The following is a 20,110-nucleotide window of genomic DNA, read 5'->3' as shown; positions in this document are numbered from 1 at the left end:
CTCAAAATTCTAAATATCGGATTTCTCCTATATCTTTAAGTCGGCATATAACATCTTATTGTTAATTAAACTCAAACAACTATATTGTATTTTATGTAAATCAATTGAACAAAGTCATCAAAAAAGTGAAACTGAGTCAAAAGCATTTTTGTGAAAATAGTGAATAGCACAACAGTTGGAAGGTTTTTGACTTTGACAAATAATGAACAATAAATTCATTAGTTTTTTGTTTATTACAAACAAGAATTTCATTATTTATTCGACCAATTTTAATGAGTTTTAAAATAACTTTAGATTTTTCAAGTGCTGTGGGTGTTTTCTGAAAATTGAGTAATAACGTTTTTGTGATCTACACTATTTTTAAGAAGGTGATTTTTATAGTTTTTTGTATGAAAGCGGTCTGGTTGTTTTGAGCAACACATATAATTGACATTCAGTTATAACTTGTAGCATAATTGGATGGGGAATCACTAAAAAATCAATTTCCAAACCTCTCGAGGCTGCTCAAAATCAATCATAAACAAATATTTTTTAAAACCCTTCAGGTACCCCTATGATAAGTTGTTTGAGGAACCTAGGATATAAGTTTCCATCATCATTCCTTTTCCACATCTGATGGTGCATGGGGCGCTGCATTGGTACACCAATCGTACCGTATCTTGATATCTTTTATTGTTACATGTAGGTAAGATGATCGGTCTTACTTTTCAGGTACCAGTCCAGGGACTATGAAATCTTCATTCACTTCACTTCTTCGTATGTGATCCCAGACATGGAAAGAAATTGGTCGAGAAAAGTACACTATAGAAATGGATGGAAAATATTAGAAGAGGCCTATGTTCAGCCAGTGGAGAGATGGCTAAAAAAGAAAAAGGATTAAGAAGAAACGAAAATGTATAAAAATGTTGAAAAACTATACACAAATTGGAATATTTAAAAAAGAATCAATACAAATTTAGAAAAATCCAAAACATTAGTTTTTTTTTTTCAAACCTGGATAAAAACACAACACACTATGGACCGTCTGACACGGTGACTTCAGCTGAATCAAAAGTAGATACAGTTAGCAGCATTTTTAAGACCTACGTTTGCCTTCCTTGAACAATTTTTCTATCTCTTTCTGGTCAGCCGCTATAAGCGTGTTAATATTTGCCCCGGATTATTTAGGCCCCGGGCTTCTCTACTATATCAAAATTGAAATTAATTTAACTATCGAAATGTCAGCATAAGAAAAAAACGTGGCAGTTATTTGACACACTTTTAAGGCGAATGAACATTTTTTATTCAAAAAATAAGCAACCAAAAATTTATTATAAAAAGCGTAAAATATTAAGCATTAGAAAATTTGAATCATGCAAAATTTAATCATAAACATATGGACGATACAAAAAAGATCTTAAAATGCTAATTTATTTAACTTTGATTTATTGATAGTTAAAATTATATTAAAAAAAAAAGACTTCAAAAATATGACTTAAAGTGTAATATTGTGAAAAATAAGTATTAAATAAAATACGCATGCATACCTGTATACTCGCAACAACTTTACACGTGGGTACCTGATAGGTTTTATATTTTGAAAAAACAACCTCAATTAAGTTTTTCCTCAATTTTTATTATTTATCAGGTGATTTTATGAAATATTAGCGTGTTAGAGTAAAAAGTCGGTTGAATAATTTTTACCTCGATTTATTTAGAGCCATTGGCATTGCCTTGAATCATTTTAAAGGCTTTGAATCCTTATGTATATTACAATGAAAGCGCCCGCCCTTTCCCGAAGGGCCGATTTCACACCGGTCGTGATTGTGCAAATCCACCAGACATGATAAAATTGGGTTGGACTGATATTTTATTCAATTTTATTCTTTTTATACATTTAGTGGCCACTTTTAGGAAAAAATCCTACAAAAGGAAATCAATTGCAGGAAAGTCAGCCGCATGGTGAACTGTTTATGGTATTTGCCTGCCATTAAATTAATAGAAATAGTTAAGAAAAACTATTAAAATACATTGAAAACCAATCCACCATTTGTATTTGGTCGCACGGCGTAGGTTTTTATGATTGCCTGAAATGGGCCAAACTATTCATAAATACTAATATCTTTTTTAAATTTTAATATTACATTGAAAAAAAAAAAGATGAACCCGCTAATTTAGCAAAAACGTAATATTCCTTTGTCAAACCGCGGAAAACAACAATATTTTAAAAGCTTTTACTTTACGCGAAGCAACAGTAAGATATCTCTGAATAACCTACTCTCAGATAATCGGACTTTGAGGTGGGCGAAGGGTCTGACGGAACTAAATTATTTGAAGTAGATTATAAATACTATATTTTCACTTGGGTTAACTATCTAACTTCAATATTTTATTATTTGAAAACATTAAATTATTTTAGTTATTAACATAATTGCATGAATATCTCAAAATTGTTAATTTCGGGTTCATATCACTGTTGCTTTGGGTTAGCGGTATAATCAATAAAATACACATATTTAGTTAGTAAATGCACAAACGTTGAGATCCGCACATTATAGATAAGGCTGAGATAAGCATTATCGACAAAATTAAAAAAGTAGCTCTGCGTTGCTTTGGACATGTAGAGCGAATGGACGCCGAAAGAACGGCTTAAAATATTTACAATGCGAATGTTGATGTTTACAGAAACAGATGGAGACCGAGAAAGATGGCATGACTAAATCCAACAAAGACTTAAAGATGGACATGTTAAAACTCGGAATAATGGGCGCGCGTGCATGAGAAGATGTATGAATGTAGAGGAAGCGAGATCTGTATGCAAAGATAGAGTGATGTGGCATTAGGTATTCACAAACGTACTTTCAGTCAATTTTTTTTCACGGCTTTGATTACTGCCCTTAATAAATTAGCGGACGCAGATGATAAAAAATTACCGGCGCAATTATTTATCAAATTTACCAATGGTTGATAAAAACTAATTCATTGGTCTATGCATAGTACAAAAAACCTTATTTATTTATTATCGTTGCCATCAAATCATTTATTTTTATTTTTAATACTTTGTCTTTTATGTGTACCAATGTACCTAGGTTTAATCTATATTTCAAGGGGCGTAATCTGCCGGTCGAAAAATAATTATATTTTTGACTCAGCAACATGTAGCCAACTTTACAGAAGAGCTAATTAATAATAATAATGTTTGAGTATGTCCAAATGCTTGCAGACTGGCTGGATTTTCTCCCTAGGGAGTTGTTCATATTAAAATTTATTTCAACAGAGAGGGAACACGTTTTTGAGACGGGATATGGAAGTCTAGGCATTTACAGGGCTTATGACCTGTCATAGGCTGGTTTAAGTGGCCTATGACAGGTCATAAGCCCTGTAAATGCCTAGACTTCCATATTCCCTTCTCAAAAACGTTTTCCCTCTCTGTTGAAATAATTTTAAATAATAATAATGATCAAAGTTTATTAACAAAAATAACAATAACTTTGTCTACTACATAAACACTTAGGTAATAGATTTCTCTGGATCATATTTTTTTTTATTAGTTTTTATTTCATTTAATTAATTTAAAATATTGTATATTTTTTTATCGACGTTTGTAGAAAACTTGCCAATGTAATAGGTTTATGTGAGATTATTTTTATTAATGAAAGAAATATACAGTAAACTCCAATCGTCTCTTTTGTAAAGTTGCTAAATATCGGTAGGTATAAATATAAATATTTGTAAATATATATTCTTACAGAAATACCTTTGAAAATAATTGTTTTTACTTAATTTTAATTTATTTTACTTTTTGAAATACGAAATAAAAAAAACCGCGTTTTAATATGCCAAAATTGTATGATTTCCTTACTTTTTATCAGAGTACAGCCTGAAACATAAAAAACAAATGAATCACAATAAAGTTGTTGACTTCTGTTAGACATAAAAACATAATTTTAATAATTATGTTGATGAATCAAATAGCTGCTAATTTTCTTGTAATTATCAAATATCAAACAAATTGGGAGTTATCTTTTAACAAAAATGGGCATGTTTGTTAAAAAATATATCAAATCTGCTTCATGAAAAACGTTTTTTTAATTTAAAACCGTTGTTTATTTTTTTTATATTAGATAAAAAGAGGATGGCTGGTCTACCTGAAACTGTTCTGTTAATGCCAAATTAATTTGATTATAAAAAATTAACTCATGTAAAAAAAAGATAAAAACGTTTTTTCATTTCAGCCCGGTTTATCATATTTAAAGTACATATTTTTAATAATAACGTTTTTTTATTATCTAAAATATTACCATAAAACATATTTGTGTTGGAATTACAAAATAAAAATGTTTTACACAGACAAGTAAAAAATACATAACAGTAATCACAAAGTATTAATGTACACCTTTGTAATTTGTGCACAACTAGTTATAATAAAACAGTCAATGAGGTTCTGGAAATATAAAAAGGGTAAAATCATTCTTTGAAATTGGCATTCAAAGAATAACAATGTTTATATGCATTGGAAATTAAAAAAAAAACAAAATTTGAAAGATTTCCAACAATATTTTGAGTTTTGTCGAAATTTTTATCGACAAGGACCAGACTCAACTACCTGGGGAGCTGTTAACACTAACATATTACAACAGAGATGAAGAATATTTAAGAGAAAAATTTAGACAGACTCAAAATATTGCTGATAAATCCACCTGGTCCATGAAGAAGTTTAGAAATTGAAAAAAAAAATTTTCAGGTGTTGCCTAATATGTAAGTGAAATAATTCAATTCGATAAATCTCATCCGCATAAATAAAGGTTTCAGCTCTTTGACTTCACAAATATCAATAGATGAAAGAATTTAAGGAATAAAGATGTTCAAATGTGGGCGGAATGGTGGATATTACACAGTGTGTAAAGTAGCCACTTAAACCAGCCAATGACAGGTCATAAGCCCTGTAGATGCCTAGACATACAACACCTTCTCTAAAATGTTATTTATCTCAGTTGTAATATGTTAATTGACCGTTTTTCTTGTGATTTTTTTTATCATATTATAATATTGTGTAGGTATTTATTAAGTATTATACCTGATGCAAAGTTCATTGAAATTCCCCTTCTCGGTTGAAATATATATTATGTCTTATGTTTGACGCCGAGAGGTTGAACTGCAAACAAATGTGCGCACAATACGGCCAATTTTTTGCAAACCAGAGAGAGTTATAAAAAATGAAGCCACTGCGGAAAGATACATTGACTTTTTAAAGACCTTAGTTATAAAAATGAAAAAAATCATGAAGGAACGGACCCAGACTCGTGAAAAATAACTATTGTACAAAATATACATACTTGGAAAAAAAGCATTGTTTGCATAAGCAAATTAATAAATAACCAAAAAAAAAACATCGTGTTACCACAAGTCTAATACGAAAAATTCTGAAGTTTAGACATTTGAAAAAAAGAAAAGCAATAAATAATCGGAAAAAAATATTTAAAAAAGCAAAATTACAAATCATTTTTTAAATAAATTTACTAACTTGTATTCCTCTGAAGAAAAACGCTGCTGTCTACGGCCGTTCTTATGTAGAGTTTGACACTCAAGATGCAAGATTTATTTTTTTTAAATATTTATTTACATTGATTCTGACGTGCCTTGTCCCGATTTTATGTATTAAATTTAAGTTTAATATAAGTAAAATTTACGTCAATACGAATTCGATACAAAAACATGAAGCATTTTTTTTTACCAAACAATTCTCAGAAAATTTATATGCAAGCTGAGCTGTCTACGTCATTTTTTGTTAAACCACGAAAATATATACATAAAAAATTATGAGAAACAATTTAGTACAGGAGATGTCCCGAATATGGTATGGCTAAGGGAAAAAAATCTTATTGATTATAATCAAATTACTCAATCAATCAATTACTCGTTAAAATCTTTGGAAACATACGAGTAGTTATGTAACATTAAATGTCATCAATTATTATTTTTTTAAAAACGTGCAAATGTCATAATATCAAACAAAGAGTAAAACAACATAAAAAAGTATTTTCAATAAAGTGCTCCTTATATGGGATACTAAGATTATTTAAATTTTTTTTGCAATTATAATAAATAAAATCGATATTATTGGTCCCTGAACACTCAATATGGTACCACAGATAGCAGGCTTTGTACTGAGTTCATTCCTTGCCTTTGATTTCATGCCTGTTATCAAAAAGTCAATTTTCTTTTGCAAGTCTACCAGTTTTGTTTTATAAAAAATTTGGAACACGAATACAATTTGGAAAATAAAAATAAAAATAAATGTACTTCTATTAGAATTCCATATTAATAACAATGTTCCTAATTTTAAAGGGTATTCTATATTTTGAAATTGGGTTGTGGTCCTGGGGCTAGTGTCTCGGACTCACGGACCAAAGGTCAGTGGTTCAAATCCTACTCTACCTCAGCTTGATTCCCATTTTCTAATAGTGAGTTTACAATTCGTTGAAAATAGCCCTCAAAATTAAATATTTGGGTAAATCATAAAAACGCAAATATTTATTTTTCTAAAAAAAAATAATATATTTTTGGGTCGCTCAAAACTCCATATCAGGAACAATATCATAACAAACAAATTTATTCAGAGGAAAAAAAATACTTTATAAAAACATAAAATTTAAACTTTAGTGTTGTCGATTAGTAAAGGATTGATAATTTTTTGAAAAATAATAAAGAGAAACTTACGTTAATATCAAATCGGAAAGACACAAAAACGTAATCACTGTCTTAGACGATTGTAGTGCGTCTGGCATCCTGGCAAATTATACTTACATGTTTTGGTTAGTCGGCGGGGAAGTAAGTACGCCACGCTGGGTTAAAAAGGGCTTTCTTGCTTAATTTGTAAGAAACACCGTAATCTCATATTAGGTTCACATGCCATATTCGGCACATCTCCTCTTAATAAAATTTTAAAAATAATTTCTTAAAAAAACATGTTTTTGTGCTAAATACTTATGTTCGGATATGTAAAAAACACGTGATGTTTGATAATTAATTGTTTACAAGTTTTTTTTTTCTACAAAACTCCATAGAGTTTTATTTTTAGTTTAGAAAAAAATTAAGCACATTGACGTGTTTTACATGACTGATTTTAATTTTATGCATTAACTTATTACCTTCGTAATTTTAATTTTAATTCATGTCCAAAGTTCAAAAATAAAAGCAATAATAACAGTACGAGAATGCCGTATGACAAAATACTTGAAATGCTTCTTCTTTGTTCTGGCAAAATCTGTCGTGACGTATGTGTGGTGAAATCATTCGGGGTAGTTGTACCAAAACAGAGTGGGTAATTAATAAGAACTATCCACCTAACGCTGATATCAGAGTGACTCACAAAGTGACTTTTTTAGGAATTTACAGTGATTGATATCACGTAGAAATATTTGCTAAAGGCAGAGGTAGTCACTCATATAAATTTTTGTATGGATGTGATGTCACACTAGTCTACATAGAGTACAAGACTTGATATACCTATCTCAATTTTTTTTTATGATGTTTGAATTTTTTGAATTCTTTAAATTGACATTTTAACACCAGATTAGGAAAATAAAATTTGTAAAAATATGCAGGATTTTTATGCAAAAAATATGTATCCTCGCTATGCGAAGAATTTATGTGACGCCAATACAGCAAAAATCTGTATAATCAGAGATAACTCGAAGATAGAACTCATAACAAGGCAGACCAAGGACAAGGGTGCTCGCGAGTAAGATGATTGGCGTATTTATGATTTTAAATATATTTTACTAAGACAGGGCTAAATAAGATTTTCATAAATTATATAAAAGGAATAAAATAACTAAACTCTACGTTTTTTTTTAAGTCTGAACTTCAGAATATTTCGTCTTTTGCTTGAAGTAAAATGATGTTACATTGTCGCGCGCAATGGATTTTTTTAGCACAGCCTAGAGATGCAAACCTTTCAGTTTCCCATCATTAGGAAACTCGGAGTACTAATAGCAATCTGATAAACTCGACAAATGTTTTAAACATCAGTGGAGACAATACTCTAAAAGTGGACATAAAATACATATTCAGAAAGTAAGATTACAGTTTGACTCTCGTGCTGTGAGAATGAATTTTCCAATGGTTAGCAACATTGATTGGTAATGGAAAGTCTCCTGAACACAACGAGCACCAGCGACTTTCGTAAGTTCTAAAACTTGCCTCGTAGTGTTTGTTTCTGTAAAATATGTTAATAAAAAATCCCACCAAGTGCGAAGTGTGCGCTGTCATAAGGTTCCTTCTCGCGGAAGGAAAAACTCTGACTGAAATTTTTGCACGGATCAAAACTGTTTATGTGACTCTCCATTATGACTGGTGATGAAACATGAGTGGCTCGTTACACCCCTGAGACAAAAAAAAAATCATCATAGTAGCAGCACACCAGTTCCCCATTTGCCAAAAAATACAAAACCTTAATTTCTGACAAAAAATCATGATATCCGTGTTTTGGGACCGAAAAGGTATAATTTTTAATGATCTTTTACCTCAAGGGGAGACGATTACTGCAGCACGATACTAAGACCCTACAAAAACTCAAAAGAGCATTTAAAACAAACGGAGGAAAATGTTGACAAAGGAAGTGTGTTTGTTGAACGACAACGCCCGCCCGCAAACGGCTTATGCCACAAAAGCACGTTTAAACTCATTCGGTTGGGACGTTTTGAACCACACTGCATACATCTCTGAATAAACGTCTTCAGATTTTCATCTTTTCACCTTCCTGAAGACTCAGATAGGTGGAAAACAATTCTAACCGATGAGGAGATGAAACAAGCGGTCTTGAAGTGAACGAAGGAGATGGCGGGAGAGTTCTATAAAGGAAGGCATCAAAAAGCTTGTGCCATGACTAACAACTTGCATATAACGAGAAGACGACTAGGTGAAAAATAAGTTATGTATGAAAAAACAATGCACTGTAATTTTTTTTCAAAAATATATTTTTTTTTTAAATACAAAAACTGAGTACTCTTATTTTCTGGAGGAGTGTGGATGTTCAAATGTGGGCGGAATGCTGAATGTTGCAAAGTGTGTGAGGTGGCCACTTGAACCAATCAATGACGGGTCATGGGCCCTGTGGATGCCTGAATTTCTATATTCCCTTCTGTAAAATGTTTTTCATGTCTTTTGTAATGTGTTAATATTAACAGCACCCTAGGGGGTTGAATCCAGTCTTTGTCTACGAAAATTTGGACAAACTTAAAACATTGTTAATAAAAATTTGATTTGCCCCAGGACCCGACTATTATCTGCGGCCGAATTTTCGTATTGTCTCAGCGTTATGTCCCGCGCGGTCGAGGCTGTTCACGGAGCTGGGACTAGACAATATTCTCATATATATTGTATTGTCCACATGTAAACGACCCTTCGAAAGACTCCTAAGAGGTTATTGACTGCTTTCAATTGGCTGCGGACAGACTGAGAGGTTGATGACGGCTGATAAATGGCCAACACATCTTATTTGAATTGTTATTTATGCAGATTGATTTTTCCAGTTTTTATTATGAAACCCTTATTTTATCAACATGAGAAACACCAAAAGTCTACCAGAAGTTATTAAGTTCTGCAGTGCCATTTTGAACGCTTTCTTGGGGCTAGACAAAGCGTTCCTTTTGCATGTAATTTATGAACTTATTAATAACTGTGTAAGCAGGCAATAATTTATCTACCTCATTGCGTTAATTACGTGCTGACAACGCTTTCTTTACCCCAAGAGTCCGTCAGCTGCGAAAACTTTCGAAAAATCTCATTTAATTTGTGTGTTCTCACCGAGAATCGAATCTGGAACCTTCCGTGCGTGAGTCAAATGTCTAAGCCATAAAATCGCTTTGTAGTCGGTCTTGGGTTTTCTCAAAGTATGAAAAATATTGGGAGTGTAAAATTATGCCATTTCGATCGACAGCACCGCAATTAATTTGATGACTCGTCCTTAAATTGTGTATATTCGCAAACAAAGAGTTCACTTTTTTCTTGAATTAAGCGGATTACGCGACATGAAACATGCTAATGATATTAATAAGTTGCACTTAGGAATCAATAAAAACCTACGATTGGCTTATATATAACCGCCAGACCACTTTCTACGACGTATTGTAATTTGGTGTGAGGAATAATACTTGTCAAAGATTCTGTTCAAATTTAAATCAGGTAAGTTTGAAATAAAATGAATAAAATGCACGTTTGTCTTATACTACCGTAATATATTTCTATCCGCATTATTTTTAATTTAAAAAATGCGAAAATTTTGAAACAATAAACAATTTAATAAAAAAAGGCAGTCTGCACATAATCCAGAGAAATCGATAGCCGAAAAAATTTAGTAGTTAAAGGAATTATAATATCGTTAATAAACCATTGTTATTATTATAAATGGATCCCTTGCTCCAATTTAATTGTGAAGTTATTAAATTTATCTTAGTCTCAATAGTGTAAAATTGATTTTTTGTGTAAAACTATGTATATTTGTTTGAAAAATTTAAATAACTTCGTCGGTTATCTGTAATACATATGTACATTTTAGGAACAATTTTGTGTGTCAAAAAATTGATTTCATTTTATAGACGATGTTAACTTTTTTGGTTTGCAATTAATTTATAAACCTTTACAGATTTGAGAAAATACATTTTCTTTTTTGAATTCATATTCTAATGTTGCTAAAACTATTTAAAACATCTTTTGTAGAGGTTGTCCGAGTCTTTGGTTTAGTTTTTCTGGTAGTTTACTGTATAATTTCAGTCTCTGGTTTATAAGTCTTCATTGTCTTTGTTTCGTTTTTACCGTTGTATGTGATATTGTAATGATATAATCGTAGTGTCTGTGTTTAAATTCCGACCCAGGTTCGATTCATGACGATAAAGATTATATTATTTTCTTTCAAAATAGACTTTTTCAACAGTATTTTAGCTCTTTATTTTATATTAAAAAAAAAGACAATTTGAAAAACAATTTCAGTCTTAAATAGTATATTTTTAGGAATATCAAAACGAAAAATATAAATGGTTCATAGTGCCTTTTTTAAAAGATAACGGTTTTTGATATTTATTCGTGACTTTTGATTTACCAATTCAGTGATCGAATTCATCATTAAAAAAAATAAAAAATATACAATTTTGCAAATTATTTGTACTTTGCTTTTGTTAAATGCAAGGTTTTATCGAATATATTTATCTTTAGGTTATATTCAGTTGATTTTAACATTTTTCACTATGGATAACCAAAATAAAAATAAAAGAAGAATCAGAATAAACAAAATAACTCTTGAAATATTACATTAACAAATAAAAAAAAAAAAAAAAAGTTTAATTCATCATTATAAATATCCATACTCATAAAGACAAAAAGTGTCGTGAAAAGTATGTTTTTTCGGATAAGGGTTTTTTGTATTTATCTACATTTCTAAAAACAATATAAATTGAAAACGTAAGTCGTAAAAATTTCTTACCCCGGTTTCATTATTTTTATAATATTATGATTATCTACTGATACCTAGGTGAAATTGGTTTTGTTTATATATTGTGTGTAAAAATATCATCAGTGAGGCGTAAGAAGTCATTAAGTAATAAATTCATGTTTTTCGGCAAATCGCTTCCAAAGTTTCTATGCCATAAATCTGTAATAATTAAAAAAAATAGATATGTAAAAGCTATTTTTTTTTAATAACGAATTATTATGTTTAACATCATTATTCGCACAAAAAATATTTTTTACTTTTAATCAATGATAAGAAAATACAATGAAATAATTGAAGGAATATGTATGTTCAAATATAGGCAGAATGGTGAATGTTACACAGTGTGTAAAGTGGCCACTTAAACCAGCCATTGACAGGTCATAAGCCCTGTAGATGCCTAGACTTCCATATTACCTTCTCTTAAATGTTCTTCATCTCTGTTGTAATATATTTATATCAAGTACTGTCTAATCTCACTAGGTAAAGTAAATATATATTCTGAGGTAGACAGCATTTAAAAGAAATAAAAAAATACAGCATATTTTTATTGGAGACGTCTAAAGAAAATTAATAAAAAAAAAAAATATATAAAAATACGATGATCTCAAAAATAAATAAATGGAAAATTTTAGTTTGATTACTTAGCAACTTTTTAGTATCGTAAACTGTGGTTTTAATACCAACTGCAGTGGTGTTATGATCAGTAATAGTGGTGCAAAGCGCAGCAGATACAGGGGGGTTAATTGTCGCTACAAGTTTTTGCCTAATTTGTAAATAAATCCACTGAGCATAAGAAGATTGGTATATTCAATTACAACAGATTTTCCGCTTAGAATATTTATGTTAATATCTTCGGCTAAAAGAGTTTTTATGTAAACGTTTAAAACAAATTGATAAGGTCATTCATATAATTAAATTGCCTTTGTATTTTTTTCAGATAAAATGTATTTCAAAAGCTTCGTTGTGCTTATGTTAGTGGCTGCTTGTCAAGCCCAAATATTCTCTTGGGGAAGTTGCCCAAGTAACATCACTCCCATGGCAAACTTCAGCGCAACTCTGGTTTGTTAATCAAAATACCATTATTAAGATAAGGTAGGCAATCGTTTGGACTGCCTAAGTACTGCAGTGTCTCCGAAAAGTTACGGCGGGACTGGTGAACTTCCTCTGCTGGCATAAGAGCCTCGAGCCAATGGCAACGCCTAAGAGATTTCAATAAAACGCTTCTTCAAGCCATTGCAGGGTAGATTTACTCAAAATTGGGAACAAATGTTGAGACTGCCATAGCGACACTATTGATTATAAGTGTATTTTTTTGTTTTTATATGTTTTTTTTTATTTTGCTCTATTTTATTTCTTTTGATTCATGTTCTTATTTTTTCAAAAATAATCAGTTATTGCAAAAATAATCAATTTTAGTTCTTTTTTGTGCCTGTTCATTTGTTTCATTGGCTCCGTACCATTCAGGATTTTTACGGAATTAAATTTATTTTAAATTCTCTATTCGAATTATTCAATGAAAGCGCTAGCAACGTTCGTGTCAGTTTGTTTATTGTTTTCCTCGTAAATAAATACAGTTTACTGGCGAAAAATCGTCGTTTACTATAAAAAATGATACAATAAATTGCATTTGCAAAATAGTCAGGAGTATCTAATACAAAAAAATGAAAATTAAAGTACTATGGATGTTGCATTGTGATCGCGAATAAGATAAACAACCATGGTAAGAAATTGTTATCACGTCGTTTATTAGTAAATCGATAGTTATTTGTGATTGAGCTACTGGATGTTATGTACTTTAATCAGCACTGTGGTTGAGTGTCTTGATTTCCTGAGTAAAAAGACAGTGTTATTCCGCTCATTTTTCATGATATCTAACATCCTTTACTAACCTTTCCAAAGGAAGCGAGGTGTGAACAAATAATTAGACCTTTGATTTTATATAAACCTCTTAATATTAGTATGGGTAACTTATTTTACGCATTTAAAGGCGTTTTCCAAAAGAGATCCCACGCAGTATTGAATTTAATTTGACTTAAAATTTATTTATTCATGTAAAAGTTTGTACACCTCGTAATCCAACGATCAGCTCGTTTGCCTACAAGTAAGAGATCTCGAGTTCAATTCCCAACATGGTTTACATGAAATATTGATTAAGAGGGTGATTTTACACTAGAATATTTTATTATCTAAAGACCTAAAGAATAAGACTGATCATCTCACCTTCATTCAACAAAAGTGTTCAACATACTCTTTTGTTGGTGTACCAGTGCAGTACTTTATGCACCATTAGACAAGAAAATAATTTTGATTAATAGTCTTGTGAACGAAAAATTTATTTCGCCATTACACGCTTAGGATGTAATTAAATTGTTACTATCACTATGAATTGTGTTTGTTTTAATTTTAATGCATCTTCTTATGTGTTGTTAAATTGTATTTGTTTGATTTTTTATTTTTATTAGAGTTTATATTTATGTACGTCCGTTTTCATTATTATTGGTATGTTTTCTGATTTATGTTTATTATTTAAAAAAATATGTTGTTATCATTGGTTTGAATAGTTTAAGCATCATTTATTGAAGAAACACACGTTACAAAGAAGGTCCTGCCTACACACAGAAATATCCTAGCTAGTTAGGACCCGAAATAAAGATTTTCTGCACATCATATAATAAAACAGTGAAATTTTTTTTTAATTAATCAAAGATCAGGTGGGTCTTAAGTTTTGTTCCGAAGCCCCTAAAGAGAAAATTAGTTGGCTTGTTTAATTTATCGAACTTATTTTTAACTACCTTCTTATTAGATTGGTTTCACTGCGCAGGTACATAAAATATGTTTGTTTTGTTTTTAGTATACCGGTAAATGGTATGAACAATTGAAGTACCCTAATACGCAAGAAGGTCTTGGAAAATGCATTACTGCGATTTACACTCCCCAAACAGCAACTACCCTCACTGTAAATAACACCTTAATTGATCCCACGTAAGTTTAAACACACTTTTTTAGAGCAAACATTCATAGAGTGATTAGTCACATAAACATAGAGCTTGAAAAAATAAGAAAAACTTGTTTTTGACTAAAATATTTGTTTGAATGTGTCGGATTTTACATTGTGAAAAGCTTTGGAGCTTTTACCCATTTGGGGGTTGACAGAAGAAAACGAGGTAGATATTTTATAAGTGTCTATTACATAGAAGGATGAAAGCCGAGTGAACGCGGTTGAAATGTGATCTCTTAGATGAATGTGTGGGAAATCAATGTATAACAGGGTTACAAATGATAAAATCAGGCGAGAGTTTAAATCTGGTCAAGTATAATTGATAAGATTAAGAAAGGGTCTCTGAGATGGTTTGGTCACGTACAACGAATGAACGACAAAAGAATGGTAAAACAAGTATATATGGCAAAAGTAAACGGTAACGTGAGACGAGGACACCAAGGAAGACGTGGCATGATTAGATAAACCAAAATCTTAAGTCTTAATCTTAAACAAAGGATAAAAAAAATATAAGATTACCAATGAGGAAAAAACAGAATCTCAAAACTCATTGTACAAGGGATTGAAGCTGTACAATGAGTTACCTGAAGAAATAAAGAAAATAGAAAAATTAGAAATAAATAAATTGAATTTGAAAAAATATGTTATTGAGAAATTTTGATAAAAAAAGTATAATATTATTAAAAGTTTAAATTAGTTCTTAATATGTTATGAAATAACTTAACAAAGCATAAATAAATAAATACTTCTTCTATTCTTCGATTTGGTGATCTATGTTTTTTTTAAAGGTACCATAAGGGCCTATGACCTGTCATTGGCTGGTTTAAGTGGCCTACTTTTCACACTGTGTAACATTCCCCATTCTGCTTATATTTGAACATCTGTGTTCCTTAAATTCTTACATCTGTTGATGTGTGTGAAGTAAAGAAGCTAAAACCTTTATTAAAACCAGCTAATGACAGATCATAAGCCCTGTAGATGCCTAAACTTCTTCTTCTTTACATCTGTTGGTAATATGTTGATCCTAAGTTCGTAAGTTCAACGACACTGTTTTTTTCTACTATCCTACGGAAGGAATTATGCACAAGTTCTACACTAAAAGGGTCAACAGTAAAAAAAAACACGATGATAGATATATGAAATTTGAACAAATAAATAAATTAGCATTTTTTATTCCAGAACTAACGTCCCGAAATCAATTATCGGGACAGCAACACTTGTTGGAACTAATAATGATGGCCGACTGACAGTCAAGTTTGCAGGTGTTCCATTTTCTGCACCATATTGGATTCTGGATACAGACTACAACAGATACTCCATCGTTTATTCCTGCTCCAATTTTCTTTTCGCTCACTTCAGTAAGTTCAATATCCACTGATCGTAAGTGTTAAGACGCATGTGAAAGGAAAGCAAAAAAGTACAAACACAATAAGAAACTTCAGCCATACGGAAAATTTTCTAAAAACAAAAAATGTTTTTTTGAGCGTGGTAAAAAATTGAGCATTAAATTGTTAGGCATTGTTTCTTAAAATGTAGAAAATTTCATTAAATTAAAAAATAGAGCCCTCTAAAATAATGACACTAAACTCATACCCAAACGTTTAGTCATGCCCAATGCGTATTCAGTCGCTCTTTAACCGCCAGCCGGGTTTTGACGTGAGCTTGACTTTGAATTCAAAATCAAAATGCATGACTGTGTCGTCAAAGCGTGTAAAAACATTTCAAATACATATAAAAAATATGGTGTAACTTTTCATTGGTAACTAGGTACCGAGGAACTTGTTTATTGTTAAATTCCAATACTTTAAATTATTAATTTTTCATATAGAATTATTTTTGCCAATGTCAAACTCTGCTGTTCTACTATCAGGGGTGCATTTTATATAGGAACGCGATTTATTAAAAAAAAAAAATATCAATTAACATTATTTTAGCATTAACAAAAATTCAGGACAAATAAACGAATTTGTTAAAATTATAAGAATTTAAGGAAATAATATGATTGGGAGCCATAAAAAACGAATGCTGTTTTTAAACATTTAAAAACAAACTTTTGTTTTTACACAAAACAATACATCTTTCCAATTTTTCAGTTTATGTTTTCTCGTCGTATGCAGCCCTGGTAAATTATGAATAAACATTTGAGCTAACATGCCCAGGTCGAAGCTAGTAATATCTCTAAAAACAACACGTAAATCGGTCCAGTAATTATTTAATATATAAAGGACACACATACGAACACTGCTTTCCATATACTCGTATATAAAAGATAAGACTAGTTCATTTTGTAAAACGATGAAATAGTTCAATGGAAAATTAAAGCAATTATTGAATTTGCTTGGAAACCAGGAATAGTTGAATAAAACAGAGTTAATGCTGAATACTAATTTACATAAAATATTTCAATACTTATATTTGTTTGTTGCATTCAGGAAATATAAAAAAATATTGATTGTACCCAAATTATAATATTATAATTTAAGTTAAATTTACAAGTTTCAATAAATTAATCTATAAAAAGTCAATTTACCGTCTAGAATTGCTTTAGCAAGATTTTTGAGAATTCATTTTCCAGAAAATTACAATAATGGTTTAATTTCATTAAAAAAATTAAGTCGAATAAAGAATCCGATTAATACAGAATTTGAATAATTGTTACGGTTATTACTAAAATAAACCGATTCTATAAAATTCTTCATTCATTGATTATTCACTTCGAACTTGAAGACAGAAGATATGGCTTCCCACGAGACTTTAAATCTTCAATTGGAGAACTTGTATGATTTCCATCCAACTCCATAGTGATCATTTTGAATACAGAAGGTTGTCCTGTGATTTATTTTGCTAACGTGCTGATAGGAAGCTGAAACCAAACATGCACATTTTATAGAAATATTGAGTGAAATGTTTTACCACAATGATAATGCATTAAATATTAATACCATAATTTCTGTTTTAGAATTCGTTTGGATTTTGACGAGAAACAGGATCGTTTTCCCTACCGTCTACACGACCCCTTTCTCAGTTATGGACAACTTTGGACTGAATAGAACACTTCTTATTCCAACCAACCAGCTTTCCTGCCCACTTACTCTTTAAGGACATACGTGGAAGTGGAAGATATACGTTTTGATTTAAAAGCGAAATCGGCTATGTTAAAAAAAAACAAATAAAGAATCAGTAGAAAACCAATTGTTTTAATTAAATAATATTCAATATTTTTATAAAAACCTGCTACTAAGGGTGGCCAACCTCATGCGCTTGTTTTACAGCGCCTACAAATTAATGATTTAACATTGCAAGATTAAAGGTAAAATACTAGAAACCGCATTTATTATATTGTGTTTTGCACCACAACAGGCTAGGAACCCAATTACAGTGGTGAATTAGATCACAAAACACCCAGGCTTGAGAAAAAATATAATGGATTTTTATGTTCTCACCGGGAATCGAACCCGGAACCTTCCGCGTGTGAGTCAATATGGATGTTTTAACATAGGCAAAATGGTGAATGTTACACAGTGTGAAACGTGGCCACTTAAACCAGCCAATGACAGGTCATAAGCCCTGTAAATGCCTTGACTTCTATATTCCCTTATTTAAGGTATTCTCCATCCCGGTTGTAATTTGTTATTCTTAATGACTCCTGAGGGGGTAAAATCCAGTCTTTTGTCTACGAACATTTGGACAAACTCAAATATTGTAATGAAACCAACTGGTTCAAGAAGAAGTTTGAAAATTGAAAAATTGTTTTTAGGCGTTGCCTAGTATGTGAAATAATTCAATCAGAGGAATCTCTTTCAACAATAAAGGTTTCAGCTCTTTAACTTCACTAAAATCAACAAATGGAACAATTGAAGAAATATGGAGATTCAAACAAAGGCAAAATGGTGAATGTTACACAGTGTGAAACGTGGCCACTTAAACCAGCCAATGACAGGTCATAAGCCCTGTAAATGCCTTGACTTCCATATTCCCTTATTTAAGGTATTCTCTATCCCTGTTGTAATTTGTTAATCTTAATGACTCCCGAGGGGGTGAAATCCACATATCACATAAAAAAAAATGAAACGAGACGAGGATAGTCGAGACTTACTTATCGGGTCCGGACTTCAGAGCCTTGTCAATGGCCATCCTCAAATCATTCTCATCACAAGTTAACTGCATTCGTGGACACCGCAGCAGATGAGGATCATCCTGAAACTCTCTACAATTACAGTTCATGTCATCTCCCCCCAGAAAACCCCACCTCTTTGATTGTATTTGCACCTAGACACCCCTACCCTTAGTCTTTTGAGAAGTTTCCACGTACTTTGACGAAACTCCTTCTCGATCCTAGCCTTGGAGGAGCCATTCGATGGTCGTTAAGGGGGTGTGTAAGGTTATGGATCTGTTTGTGTTTCTTTGTGTCTGTTGCTACATTTCTCCTGATGCTGGGTAGAGCGATTCCTTTTATCTATGCCTGCACAGTAGTTAATTATTAGAGCTGTACTAATAATAAAATGTGGTTTTCTTTTTCTTCTCTTTTCTTCTTTTTTTTTCTTACTATTATTTATGTATATCTGTGTGGATTTAAGTATGAATATGTATTACTTTATATGTATTTTTTATATATTTTTTAGACACCATAAATATAATGTAATAAATCATGTAAATGAATGCCTTGACACGAGTTCTGACCAGTGAGATATTCATATTTTTTAAAAAGTTTTATGTAAAACGTGAAATGTTAAAAAAAAAATAGGATAAAGTTTGTGCTCCGGTGTGGACTTAAGGCAGCCGGACACCAGTCACGTCATATCATTTACATCAATATCCACTTGTTTGGCGTGTGCTGACTTTGAGCCGAGAGTCGAGACTAAATAAGCGGGAATTAAAATATCCCATAAACTTCCTAGGCTCCGGTTACACTGGAAAGTTAACATTTGTCTTCAATTTTATCAACAAAGTAAAATTAAGTTTTCTGTTTGAAAAGCAGAATATGCATACAATTTTTTTTTTCTGCACATGTTCAATTAAAGGTTACCGAGGAAATTCTTAAAATTTTCATTCAAATATACTCATTTTCGTACACAAATATCGGGTTTTCTTTATAAACAGTCGAAGATAACTCTGTTAACTTCCCATTGTAATCGGGGCCCTGACTAAACTTAACTAAAGTCTAGGATAATATTATCAAAAAAAAAATAGCATCACAAACGATAAAGAATAAATAATAAAAATAATTGTTTGGTTATCGTAATAATCCGTAGGGGATTATACAATATTTTGAAATACTTAAAATCAAAGGGCCATGCATGACAAGATTTTAATAGTGAGAAACGCTTAGAGCATATCTACATAATTTCAAAACAAAAATCACGTGTGTGTGACGTTCCATCTTCTTGTTTAGTGTGGTGGTGTTAGTAGTGCCCTGTAATTTTTTTATCATGGATCAGAAATGCAAAAAAAAAACATTTTAACCCATTTTTTATTCTACAGTAAGAAAGTAAACTAAATAAAACCAAGAAGAGGTTTCTACAAATTTCGATCAAAAACTTACCTCGCAATTAGATATATACGTAATCTTAGAAGACAAGGTTTGTTAGAAGCATTCTACATGCATTTAAAATTCATCTAAACATGAATCAGTTCAATTGCCT

At 31.1% G+C, this 20,110-nt stretch overlaps 1 protein-coding gene across 1 annotated transcript; it reads left to right on the top strand.

Annotated features, from left to right (window-relative positions):
- Positions 1-10,073: 10,073 nt before the first annotated feature.
- LOC148285665 (apolipoprotein D-like) lies at positions 10,074-17,660 on the top strand. Its single transcript, XM_088240325.1, has 5 exons — positions 10,074-10,167; positions 12,408-12,529; positions 14,322-14,452; positions 15,648-15,826; positions 17,428-17,660. The coding sequence occupies exons 2-5, from the start codon at positions 12,413-12,415 to the stop codon at positions 17,565-17,567; spliced, it is 567 nt and encodes a 188-aa protein (XP_088096451.1). The 5' UTR covers positions 10,074-10,167; positions 12,408-12,412; the 3' UTR covers positions 17,568-17,660.
- The last annotated feature ends 2,450 nt before the right edge of the window (positions 17,661-20,110 follow it).

Source organism: Micrasema longulum, unplaced genomic scaffold (genome assembly GCF_059751315.1).
Source record: "Micrasema longulum isolate JH-2025_06_02 unplaced genomic scaffold, ASM5975131v1 h1tg000015l, whole genome shotgun sequence".
NCBI lineage: Eukaryota > Metazoa > Arthropoda > Insecta > Trichoptera > Brachycentridae > Micrasema > Micrasema longulum.
The sequence above is the reverse complement of the archived record's forward strand: the minus strand, read 5'-3'. Positions and strand labels throughout refer to the sequence as shown.

What these genes read in the sequence shown, in the direction of transcription:
- LOC148285665 (XM_088240325.1), top strand. Translation starts at nt 12,413, where the DNA reads ATGTATTTCAAAAGCTTCGTTGTGCTTATGTTAGTGGCTGCTTGTCAA. An exon ending in AACACCTTAATTGATCCCAC is followed by an intron (nt 14,453 to 15,647) that starts GTAAGTTTAAAC and finishes TTTTTATTCCAG; the next exon opens with AACTAACGTCCCGAAATCAA. An exon ending in TTTTCTTTTCGCTCACTTCA is followed by an intron (nt 15,827 to 17,427) that starts GTAAGTTCAATA and finishes TTTCTGTTTTAG; the next exon opens with AATTCGTTTGGATTTTGACG.